Here is a 12,918-nt window from a genome sequence, read left to right as displayed (position 1 = left end):
TATAAGACAGGTTCCTGTGCTCCTTTGTTTGTTTGTTTGTTTGTTTGCTTGCTTGCTTGCTTGTTTATTATTTTATTAAAACATTTCTAGACTGCCCTTCAACCCTCTCTGTATGCAACAGTGATATGCAGTATGCACGAGTAAGCCTAAACATGTCGCCAAAATGAAACAGAATTTTTTTAAAACCCATATGAGCTAACTGAAGTAACCTACTTTAAAAACACCTTGGCAGAAGTGAGTGTAAAGTCAGTGTTAACTATACACCTTTGGGAAGGCCATTCCAAATGTTTGGGGCTACCAAAGACAAGGCTCTTTTTGTTGATGGTGGATAACTAACTGCACTTAGGATAACTAACCTCACTTAAGAGGCTGATATAGGAAGAGGCGATCCTTCAGGTATTTGAGTCCCAAGCCATTTCTCAGAAGCAAACAGGCACCCAGCATAATAGGTGCGGAGTGATATGACTAAGTTCTGATGGGGAGGGAGACACCAGATGGGTGTCTCTATGGGAAACACCTGGTACTGGGGATAATAGCTACATTGATGCACAGGAAACTGAGGCAGTGCTACAGAAACCTGCTAAAGGTCAGGAAACTAGAAGAAGGTAGCAGGGAATGACTCAGTTGTCTCTATACTAATGCACAGAGTATGGGAAACGAGCAAGATAAAGTTGAGCTCTTAAAACAGGTTGACAAATGGGAAGAGATTCATAACTTGGGAGTATGGAAGGCATATTGAGAGTATATGAGTAAAAACTGTAGGAGAGGGAAACAGCTGTGACCTTCCTGCTATAGTCCTCCAAGCGGGATGAAATACTTGAATGCAGATTACCAAATTACTGGAGCAGATTACCAAACATTCAAAAAGGAGAGTTATAGCAGTCATGGGAGACTTCAACTACCCTGGTATTTGTTGGAACTCAAACTCTGCTAACAATGCAAAGTCCAACAAGCTCCTCCATTGCCTTTCTGACTATTTCATTTCTCAGAAGGCAGAAAGACAAGCTGGAAGTACTGGGAATCTTGGGAGGCAGTGATCATGTCCTCTTGTGTTTCATGATACAGAGGCAAGGGAAAGCTGGGTGTAGCCAGGCATGCACTCTGGACTTTATGAAGGCTGATTTCAAAAAGCTTAAGGAACTGCTAGGTGAGTTCCCATGGTCAGAAATGCTTAAAGAGAAGGGAGTCCAAGATGGATGCGAGTTTCTTAAAGGTGAAATACCGAAGGCACAAATGCTGACAATTCCAACAAGAAAGAAAAGCGGGAGGCTTCTAAAGAAACCAGTGTGGCTGCGTAAGGAGCTTACAGATGAGCTGAGATATAATAAAGGCATGTATAAGAAATGGAAGAAAGGGGAAATTGTGAAGGAAGAGGATACACAGTTGCAGGGAGAAGGTCGGGGAGGGGTAACGCTCAGAATGAGCTCAGGTTTGCAAGCGAGGTTTTAAACAGTAACAGGTTTATTCTGCTATGTTCGAAACTTTCTGAGCTCTCTGTGTCTTTGGGGAAGGGGGGTAAATGCTTTCCAGAGACTGTGAATCTGTTAACTCTTTCTCTTCTAATGTTTCTTCTGCTAGCTATTCCCCATCCAGTATTTCCCAGCTTCTGCCTTCTGAACTATGCCCCTCTGCAAACCACTGTTCCAAACCTATACTGTCCTCCTGCTCCTGGGAAGATTCAGGATCAGGAGGAGGGGGTGGCTCCCACCATTTTCTTCCTCAGTGCAGCCCTCCTCAGCATGGTCCCTGACAGTAAGACCCCAGGTTCAGGCCCAGACACCTCCAGCTTAAAAAAGAAAAGAAAAAAGATCAGGTTTGCAGGTAATGGGAAAGATCGCTTCTACTAGACCCTTCAGAGTCATTGCCACTCAAAAGAAGACAATTCTGGCCTCAGGTGGACAAATAGCCTGGCCTGCAAAGGGACAGATGCCTGTCTTCCTAAGAGAATATGTGTCATTTGGATCTCCTGGCATTCCTGTTAAATCCCTCCAGTCTCTGTTGAAGCCTATCTTGTCACACACCCCTCTCCATTATCATACATATTTCTGTGCCCACACAAACCCCGGGATCCATTTTCGGGTGACTCATTTTTCCTTTAGACAGTGAGATGAGCCAAGCAGAGAGAGAAATCCAGAGGGGCAAAATACACTTGGAAAGACCAGAGTCCTCTTGAATAGCACTCAACGCTCTGTCGAGGTCACTCTCCACTTGCCATTGTCTCTCCGCTTCTTGTGATTACAGAAAAGTGCAGTGGAGACGAGTACATCTGATTGCTGGCCCAGTGGGGAAGTGAGCGCGGAACATTGCTTGTAGAATCATAGAGTTGTAGAGCTGGAAGGGACCCCCTGAGGGTTATCTTGCACAGCCCCCTGCAATGCAGGAATCGCTGCTAAAGAATCACTGACAGGTGGCCATCCAACCTCTGCTTTAAGCAGCTCCAACGAAGGGAAGTCTACCACCCTCCAAGAAAGTCTCTTATGCTGCTGAATGGCTCTCGCCATCAGGGAACTCTTCCTAATGCTTAGTCAGAATCTCCTTTCTTGTCATTAGAATCCGTTGGTCCAAGCCCTGCTTGCTGGAACTGCAGAATGCTCCATCGTCAATGGGACTGGCCTTCAGATATTTGAAGATTGCGATCTGTCAGGGACTGGGCAGAGGAGGAATGGTGGGGACCGCCTCCCCTTCCTGACCCTTCCAGGGAGGAGGAAGAGGAAGACAGTATAGATTTACAACAGGGGTTTGAGGGAGGTTGAAGCTCAGAGGCAGATGAGGGGGAAAGTTGGGAAATCATGGAAGAGCCAGAACAACAGCAGCCAGCTGACACGTTGTCATTAGAAAGCATTCCAGACCCTCCCTCTCCCAGAACACGGCGAGCTTTAAAAGTAGGAGAGCAAAGAGCTCAAAGACAGAGGGCACATAGCAGCACCCGTAGAGTTGGCGATGAGAATGACGAAGTGAGAGTGAAGGAGGGTGGAGATTCACTCGGGACAACACCATTATCCATGAGGCTGGTTTCTATAGCCTCTCTCTTTAAAGATTGAAATAAAAAAGGATGGTAAGAAACTTTCCCTTGTCTGTATACTTTCCTGGGCAACCAGCTGGGAACTGCTGACAGCATCCTGACACTATCATATGGCTTGGCATTTCTCAAATTTACTCAACTTTAATAATAACTCTACCCTTTTCTAATAGGGCCGTCTCCCCCCGCGGCACCTGGCTCTATGCGGATGAGGGTATATGGATCATTTCTGTTGGATTTTTATATGTAATAAAATATATATATCTAAGCCCCCCATCCTCATCACTGGTACATTTACAGCAACAGGCTGATCGTGATCTAGTGGTCAGTTGCGGGGTGCCCCTGGTCAATCTTTGGACCCCCTGAGAATTGTTACCCCCCAAAAAAAGGGGGGAAACCCAGCTTTGGCTTCCTAAAAAAAGCTCAACAACATTGTCAATGGGTAGATCACTGCCAGTTTTTCTTATACTGTGAGTAGATTGCAGTCTCTTGGGACTTGGACGTGCCTGCACAAATGATTCTTATCAATCCATGCAAATTATTGTTAGATAATTGCATTTCTATTTCACCTTTTTCTACAAAGAGCTGAAAGCACACATGGTTCTTCCCCCCTCCTCATTTAATCCCCACAACAACCCTGTGAGGTAGGTTAGGCCGAGAGAGGCAGTGACTGGTCCAAGGTCACCCAGTGGTCATCATACGGCCAAGCGGGAATTTGAACATGGTTCTCCCAGGTCCTCATTTAATCCACATAACAACCCTGTGAGGTTGAGAGGCAATGACTGCTGCCAGCAGCTTCAGCAATTCCATCAGAAGTTTCCCACATGCCTTTTTTGCCTCCTCTTTTGCCACTATAAGAACCAGTTGCATACTCTCTCTTTTTTTAAAGCCTGGCATGTGTTAGATTTTGTTCCCATTCATCCATGCACACCTGCTTAAGCTTCACAGCTGCAGCATTCCTGAGAATCTTGGCTTCCTGTGCAGCATCTGCTTTTCCTGAAATGCTTCAAGGTTCTGGTGCACCACTGATCCTTAATATGGCTGCGGGAGGCAGGGAGGGAAGAAGGTGCATTGCTTTCCATTCTGTGCCGCATTTGTCACGTGCAATGCTGTTTCTATTCTGCCGCAGTTCGTCTTCTGCCCCAAAGCTACAGTATCCATCTTGCTACCGACTCTGGCGAAATTATGTAACCTACGTGATTAATTTCATCAATCATGTTGTCTTATTCCAGGTCTTCAGTGGGCACCAAAAAGACATTGCCTACGTAAGATTTAAGGGGGGGGGGAGTTAAGTGTAGGGGCCTCCACAAAAAAGGCCTGACTCCTGCATTGTATAGAATGGACCTCCTGAGAAGATGGTGTCTGCGGGAGGCCCTCTCCTGCAGAGCTCTGCGATTGATGGGGTATATAAGGGGTGAGATGCCTTTTCAGATAGCCTGGTCCCAGTAGGACTCTATACACCAAAGCCAGCACCGTCTGGTAGCTAATTGGCAGCATTTGTGGAGTAGGAGGTGCTGAGATCTGCCAGGATGTCTCAGCAAAACCTTCATGAAAAGAAGCAGTGTATCTGAAAATCAGTTGCCAAGCTGGGAAAGAGCCATCCCCCTCTTGGGTCTACTCATGTAGTCGCTGGAGGCATTTGGGTCTCGACTGCAGAAAATAAGGTACTGGATTAGCCAAGGGTCATTTTCATGTGCTCTAGCAGGCTCAGACACGTCTCATTCCTGGCAGAAGGCAGCTCGCTGCTTCCTTCCATCTCCCACCATTCCTTAAGGCATAGCTGTCACCCGTCCCTTATTTGGCGGGAAAGTCCTTTATAACAGCTCTATGTCCTGCTGCTGTCCCTTATTGATGATGTCCCTTAAATTTCCTGGGTTTCAAAGGAAGCAGCTCCTCTCCCTCCCTCCCTGCTGGCCAGGGAGGAGGGAGGCTCCAACTGTGTTGCTTGGCTGTGTTGCTCACCCATTAAGGAGTCTAAGAACGACAAGGGGTGGAGCTTGCATGCTTTGTGCCGATCAAATCGGCCGCGTTGCCTGGGGACTCTCCTTTGCTCAGCGCTTCCCAGCGGAGAGGTGACGGTGGTTTTCCTTGCTGCATCCCCTTTGCCGGGTTGCTGCGCTGTGGGAACCACCGCTTAAGGCTTTGTTTAGCTGCTGGTTGACTAAAATCCCTTATTTTGGCTGCTGATCCCTTATTTTTGAGGCTGCTGGACCCTTATTTTCAAATCTGTAAGTTGACAGCTATGCCTTAAGGCAGTTTTCCCAGCAGAGCAGGAAGCCAGCACCCTCTTTTATTACATTCCTGTGTGTTTTGTTTTTCTCTCCCCCAGCTCACCTTGCAGAGCACAAAGTCCCGTGTGGCCTTCTTCGAGGAGCTCTAGTAAGTGAGCCGGTTCTTTGCTCCTGAGCCAGCGCCCGACTGATGCGGACCCTCCGTTTGAGGACTCAGCCATAGCCGGCCACGAATCCCTCCTTCCCGGCTGCCCCCTGAACTGTGACCCCCTCTTCATGCGTTTTCAAAGAGTTTGACGTGATGCTCCCCTGCTTCGTACTTTGTAGTTTTTTTGGTTTTTAATACTCTTTGTATAACACACGACTGTGATATACCATTTAGCTTCTTCTTTCTTTCCTTTTTAAAAAAAGTGTTTGTACTGATTGTGACTTGTATTAACGTGCTCCTAAGACGGGGTGGGTGCGGCACCAGCATGAGACCCCTTTTCGCTTCCCACCTCTCTGTAGGGGCACGACTCTGCTCCCTCCTGCGGACGAGAGAGGCGGCTCTTTCCTGAAGCTCCCATCAAGGAGCCTTTAACATCTAGCATGCTCTGTCTGCTAGCGCAAGACCCCATGTGCTCGTGGGTGGCAGAGTTTAAAGCTTGCACGACAAAGGGATCTGGTGCAACAGTTGCACGGGAGTAAGCTTGTTGGGGAACAGCCGATCCTGGCGCAACAGCCGGTTCTTGTTGCGCGATCTGTTGTGCGGCCGTCGTGGGTGCTGCATATTCGTTCCCCCCTTGCGCAACAAGTTACTTCAACTTCACTCCCTACATTCTGAACCAAATGGAAGGATAATCAGGGAGCCTCTCTTAGATGTCATGCTCTCTCCTTCTTTCTGAACCAAGCTGGCATAGAATAATTGGGTGGGCTCTGAAGGAAGCTGCCTTCTGCAGAGACAGACCACTGGGTCCACTTAGCTCAGTAGTGTCCACACCAATTGGCAGCGTCTCTCCAGGATTTGGGGCAGGGGGTATCTCCCAGCAAAAGCAGATGCTCCAAAAACTGAACTACAATCCTTCCCCCATGCCATCTTGACCCAGGGTTTTGTATTTTGTTTTTGCACTTTGTTTCAAATCATTTTAATCATGGGATTTGGGGTGGGGGTTTTTGTGCAAAAATGTGCTTCTCCTAAGAACTGTGATAGCGTCAGGAACGGGGAGGGAGAAGTATGGGGAATTTGGGGGCCCAGAAACCCCAATCCAAGGTGCTGTGGAAGATGCAGGACTTTTAGATGCAGAACAACAGAGCCCCTCCGCCATTTGACCCCAACCCACACTAATCCACTGTGAGATTTTGAATTCTTAACTGACAGGGCAGGCGCCTCTTTGTAAAGACTCCTTTTTTGCTTTTTAAAGTTAAATTGAGTACTATACTTCAGTGGCTTCATGCCTGAGAAAATACGTGTCGCTTTGCAAAAAAACACCCAGCATTCACTCCTGTGGGATGACTGTCAGGGAGCAACATGCATACACTAAACTACTCTCACTCACACACAAATCCTTTTCCTTCTCAGCTTCCTGCATTCTGATCTTCAGTCCTTTAAAAAAGAAACCCGCAACTCTTTGTGTACTGCAATACCTCAGTGAGAGACGATCTCTCTTGCTCAAAAGCCTCAGATGAATTTTCTAGCTTCCAAGCCTTTGCGCCGCCCCCTGGTCCCGTTGATCTCCTTTTTGTGCTGCTATCAAGGGATGCAATGACTAAAGGGGCCTGCCATTTTAAAGGTGGAGTTTCAATTGCTCTCAAAGTGGTGCTGTTCCCAAAATAAACATAAAACCCCAGCCGCATTAGTTTCCCACTTCCAACATGGCCACCACGCCTGTAGGCTCACCTTGTCTCGCCTTTCCTTGTTTTCTGATCGGTCGAAGCGATGGATTCATCCAAGTTCGAAAACAGGAGTAGAGGGGCCAGGGGGAGGCTGAGCTTATAAGCAAAGGGTTGTTTCTGGGGTTACTAGTAGCAGCACAGTGAGAAAAGCCCAGTCAGTCTGAACCTGGCCATCTTGTTTGAAAGATGCTAGATTAAAGGTGCATTGGGTGATGTCCTGTTCAGGATCCTCAAAACACCGACTGGTTCTGCCTTGCATCACTCAAAATTGGATGTAAGCAGCTGGGGTTTCTGGACAGCTGAAAAGAGAGGCTCTTGCTTTTCCAGGCGAGTAAGAGAAAGAAAACACTTGACGAAAGTTTAGGATTGGACAAATTCTTGGAGGATACATCTCTCAATGGCCACTAGCCATGATGGCTGGGTTCCACCTCCACTGTCGGAGCCCGTATTCTTCTGAATGCCGTTGTGCTCAGATCCTGCTTGTGGGCTTCCCATTGGAGCATCTGGTTGGCCACTGTGAGAACAGGATGCTGGACTAGATGGGCCATTGGCCTGATCCAGCAGCCAGGCTCTTCTGGTGTTCTTACAACAGCTTTCTCTGTCTTTTGCCGGTAATGGCAAACCATGTTTTGGCTTAGATTGTCAGAGCCATTTTAAAGTCGCTTTTTAGCTTTTTAAAGAGCAAACTCAAATGTTTTTTGAAATGCTGGTGGGCATCCTCACTTCACAGGGGCTGAGGCCTAAATCATTTTACTCTGCATTTATCTGAATCTTTGAGAGAGCCATGGCACTTGCAGTAAAATAAGGATTTGTTTCCTTAGACCAGCGGTTCTCAACTTGCGGGTCCCCAGATGTTGTTGGACTACAACTCCCATCATCCCTGAGCTCTGGCCTTGCTAGCTAGGGGTGATGGGAGTTGTAGTTCAGCAACATCTGGGGACCTACAGGTTGAGAAAGGCTGCCTTAGACGGTTGCCTTGGGTGTTACTCCAGCGGTGTTCATCCATTAGGAACTGGGCCAGATCTGCAGAGCTCTCTGGTTCCCACTGTTGCCAGTCCTCCTGATCTACCCTCCACTATCAATAGAACACTCCTAGTGTCTTCTAGCCACGATGGCTTTGCTCTGGGGGCAGTAATGCTTCTGAATCCCACTTGCTGAAAGCCACAGGAGGAGAGACAGATCCTGCACTCAGATTCTGCTTTCTGAGTTTCCCAGGGGCATCCAGTTGACCCCCAGGAGAACAGGATGCTCAACTAGATGGGCCACTGGCCTGATCCAGCAGGGCTGCTCTTGACTTCACTGCTCAAAAGACCGCGTCCCAGACTTAAAGATACGGCCTGTGCCTACCCTGCATTGGTGGCACAGCATTTTAAGCAGGGTCTTCTCCATCGCATATCCACAAACACTTTTCAGAAGCGGGCAAGTCAGGCCCTAGAACCAGACGTGGGTTTGGTGGCCTTAACCACACGTGAGTCGAAGTTGCATTTTCTGCATTGCCTATCCAGGGGTTGCCAACTTTTTTTTAAAAAGGCATGTGGGTATCTTTGGATTTTGGAGTGGGTGGTGTGGGTGCCACTCCCTCTGGTTAGTTCTCTCGTTCACCCAAGTGTTGCCCGACCTCTCTCGTTGCATTTGGCTCCTGTACTGCAAATTGGGCAACCGTGGAGTAAAAAGCAAGGAGGGTGTGTGAGATGGTGGAGACAGATTTGCTGCCTGAAATACGAAACAGCAGCTGGCCCTCAGCATGGTCTCTGTCTGGAGGTAGGTAATGGGAACCTGTAACCTTCCAGATGTTGTTGAAGTCATCATCCCTGGCCATTACATCATGGTGGCTTCTGGGAATTAGAGGTCAACAACAACTGGAGGGCCAGGCATTCCTCACCCTTAAATTAGGGTGTGAGAGCCCACCCTTCAGACACATTTGATCCCTGGGGCCTCTGTCACTGGATCCCAGACATGCATCTAGCCCAGATGTTCAACCCAGAGTTTGGTGCAACAACCTTTCCCCCCAGCCCCGACTTGTTTTCTCAGATGGGAGTGTGTCTCTCTTGATACTATTATTTTTTACAAAAAAGAAGTTTGTACTGAATATTGAAAATGTATATCTGAAATTCAGATATCTGACACCCCCCCCCAAATTGTGTTGTTTCCTTAAGGGGGGGTATTGATATGGACAGACCCTATTTTCTATTTTCATGGATTGTTATATACTCTGCAGAATTGAATTGTTTCTCATTTGGGGTTTTAATAAAAGTTCCAAGTACTTGGAGAGATCCGCTGTGGGCGGCAGTTCTTGTCGTTTGTTCTCAAACATCGGTGGGTGGGTGGGCTTCAAGCATGCAGGATCTGCTTTGATTCCCGCCCCCAAGGGGTGCAAAACAAGTGCAAACAAGGGCTTAGAAAGAGCGTTGAACATACTTGGAAAAGGACTACCTCTCAGACCAGGAATTTACCTGAATAACTGAAAGACCTCCTTCCCTACAGACCCTCTTGGGCTCCGAGATCAACAGGGGAGGACCCTCCTTTGTAGTTCCTCTGTCCTCAGTGGCAGTGGGGGGAGGTGGTAGCCTGGGAAAAGACCTTCTCTGTGGTGTCCCCTAAGTTGTGGAACTCCCTCCCCAGAGTGCTGTGCCTGCCACCTTATACAGCTTCTGGCGAATGCTGAAGACCCACCTCTTTGCCCTTGACACTTGAGGTGTACATTTTAAGGACCCACCTTATTTTGTGATTGTAAGTTGTTTTAAAGTTGTGTCTAATATTGTCATATAACTTGCCCTGGGACCATAGCCTGAAGGGTGAGATGATGATGATACCTTCCAATTCCTTTCTCACAAAAATCTATTTTTGGTTATTCCCCCCAACATACACACCTTTCTTCACTTCAGCAACCTTAATTGGGGGAGGGTCTGGGGAGGGGAGGCCTAGCTATAAGCTGAACAATTGGAAGTCAGAAATTCAGTTTTTAAAATACAGGGTTTTTAAAGTTTCGATTACTAAATAAACATTAATGCAAGATGCAACTTCTGTGATGGAGTACTGCCAACCATCACGATCAGAATCCATAAAAGTGGGAGACAGGCACCCAAATCACCATCATCATCTAGGGTTGGATCCCATATTAGCCCTATTCAAGAGTAAACCCATTGAAATTAATGGGCATCTGCTTGTGGGCTTCCCATTGGGGCACCTGGTTGGCCACTGTGAGAACAGGATGCTGGACTAGATGGGCCATTGGCCTGATCCAGCAGCTTCTTATGTTCTTATAGGTTAGTAAAAAGATGAGGAATGTGAGCCGCCACAACCTGCAACATGGGATCACCTTTTAATGCTTTTCCTTTTAAAGCTTGTATAACCACATTCCTACTCCCCTCTCTCTGCCTTTACCAATCTTGTGCCCTCGAGATGCCTACCAATATTAAAAAAAACAACAATTAATAAATGGCAGCAAATTCTGAATAGCTGAAAGCATTAGAGAATGTAAAACACAATGCATGCAGATTCAAATACATTCTGTTCCAGCGTAGAACAATAGCAGAATCATCTTGAGTTGCATTCCAGGAACAATGATTATCCACAAAGGATGAGAAAAGAACTCGTCTTTGTGAGTTTTAAGGACTGCGGTGACATAGAAGGGTTGCTTCAGTGTTAATAAAATAGGTGACTTACAAAGCCATGTCGCAGGTGTAATTCTCCCTTGAAATATCAAAGATCCATTATCTAGGCTGGAACTTAAATGCATATCAAATGGTGCAATGGGATTTCACTCTGCAGCAGAAAGTAATGCAGTGGCACAGCTAGAGTCTTCAATAATGTCTGAATAAAGTTCTCATGCCCTGGAGAGGAAAGTTTGCAACATTTGGGACCTTTTAGTTTAGAGAAAAGTTGAGTAAGAGGTCAGATGATAGTATTGTGTAATATTATGCATGTATGGTATGGAGAGGGGAGAGAGAGCAATTTTTTTCTCCCTTTCTCTACTAGAATTCGTGGATATCCAGTGACGCTGAAGATTCACAACAGACAAAAGGAAGTCTTCACACAGTGCATAGCTGAGCTACAATTTTCAGGTTTTCAGAAAATCGTAGCTCAACTATGCACTGTGTGAAGAAAGTCTTCCTTTCGTCTGTTCTGAATCTTCAGCTTCACCATCGTCAAAGCAATGATTCTTCAATATCAACTCCACTGGACTGGTCATGTTGTCCGGATGCCTGATCATCGTCTTCCAAAGCAACTACTCTACCCCCAGCTCAAGAATGGAAAGTGGAATACTGGCGGACAACAAAAGAGGTTTAAAGATGCTCCCAAGGCAAATCAAACACCAGCACTGATAACTGGGAAACACTAGCCTGCAAGTGCTCCAATTGGAGAACAGCCTTTACCAAAGATGTCATGGACTTTGAAGAAACACAAACTAACAGCAAAAAGGATAAACGTGCTAAGAGGAAGGCAACGTTTGGCAAACCCTATCTGTGATCAACTCCCGTTGGAAACCTATGTCCCCACTGTGGAAGGATGTGCAGATCCAGTATTGGGAACCTAGACAACATCTTAAAAAGCAGGGGCATCACCTTTCCAACAAAGGTCTGTATTGTTAAAGCTATGGTTTTCCCGGTAATGATGTATGGAAGTGAGAGCTGGACCATAAAGAAGGCTGATCGCTGAAGAATTGATGCTTTTGAGAGTCCCATGGACTGCAAGAAGATCAAACCTATCGATTCTTAAGGAAATCAGCCCTGAGTGCTCACTGGAAGGACAGATCCTGAAGCTGAGACTCCCAATACTTTGGCCACTTCATGAGAAGAGAAGACTCCCTGGAAAAGACCCTGATGTTGTGAAAGATGGAGGGCACAAGGAGAAGGGGACGACAGAGGATGAGATGGTGGGACACTGTTCTCGAAGCTACCAGCATGAGTTTGACCAAACTGCAGGGGGCAGTGGAAGACAGGAGTGCCTGGCGTGCTCTGGTCCATGGGGTCACGAAGAGTCGGACGTGACTAAACAACAACAACATCAGTCCCTTACGGACTCACTGTTAAGACCATGTTCATGGAAGACAATCTTACTCGGCTATGAGAAGTTGAGCAACAGAAGAGGCAGTGATGGCCACTGGCATGGATGGCTTTAATAAGAGAATTAGACCCATTCACAGAAGATGGGGTTATCCCACAGGCATCTGGTTGGCTAGGGTGAGAGCAGGATGATGAGTAGGATAGGCCATTGGTCTGGTCCAACAGGCTCTTCTTACGCTCTCATAGGTGGGGGACCTTAGGCCTAGCAGTCATATGTGCCCATGAGCTTGTGCCAATGCCTCTTGCTTGCCTGGGTGATAATAATAATAATAATAATAATAATAATAATAATAATAATAATAATAATAATATTTATTTATACCCCACCCTCCCCAGCCAAGGCCGGGCTCAGGGCAGCTAACAAGCAATAGTAAAAACAAGTTGAATGAATACAACCTAAAAACAAGATTAAAATACAACAATTAAAATATTGAAACATTAAAATATTAAAATACAGCCTCATCACAGGAGGAGAAAGGAAAAAGAAAGAGAGGGAGGGAATCAAATTGGCTCCAAGCCAAAGGCCAGGTGGAACAACTTTGTCTTACAGGCCCTGCAGAAAGAAATCAGATCCTGCAGGGCCCTGGTCTCATGAGACAAGAGCGTTCCACCAAGCCAGAGCCAGTGGTGAGAAGGCCCTGGCTCTGGTTGAGGCTAATCTAACTTCCTTAGGCCCGGGACCTCTAGGGTGTTGCTATTTATGGACCTTGAGGCTCTCCGTGGGGCATAC

General features: G+C 46.7%; 1 protein-coding gene across 4 annotated transcripts in view; it reads left to right on the top strand.

Moving 5' to 3' along the window:
- The window catches only part of NF2 (NF2, moesin-ezrin-radixin like (MERLIN) tumor suppressor), a 102,368-nt gene extending 96,741 nt beyond the window's left edge, over positions 1-5,627 (top strand). For all 4 annotated transcript variants that reach the window (XM_081892397.1, XM_081892399.1, XM_081892396.1 and 1 more), the window contains one exon: positions 5,349-5,627. In XM_081892397.1, the coding sequence (XP_081748523.1) occupies positions 5,349-5,399 (51 nt within the window). In that variant the 3' untranslated portion in view covers positions 5,400-5,627. The remainder of the gene's footprint in view (positions 1-5,348) is intronic.
- Positions 5,628-12,918: the final 7,291 nt, after the last annotated feature.

This window comes from Podarcis melisellensis (assembly GCF_964234715.1).
Source record: "Podarcis melisellensis genome assembly, chromosome: 16".
Taxonomy (NCBI): domain Eukaryota; kingdom Metazoa; phylum Chordata; class Lepidosauria; order Squamata; family Lacertidae; genus Podarcis; species Podarcis melisellensis.
This window is presented reverse-complemented; position numbering and strand designations above follow the sequence as displayed.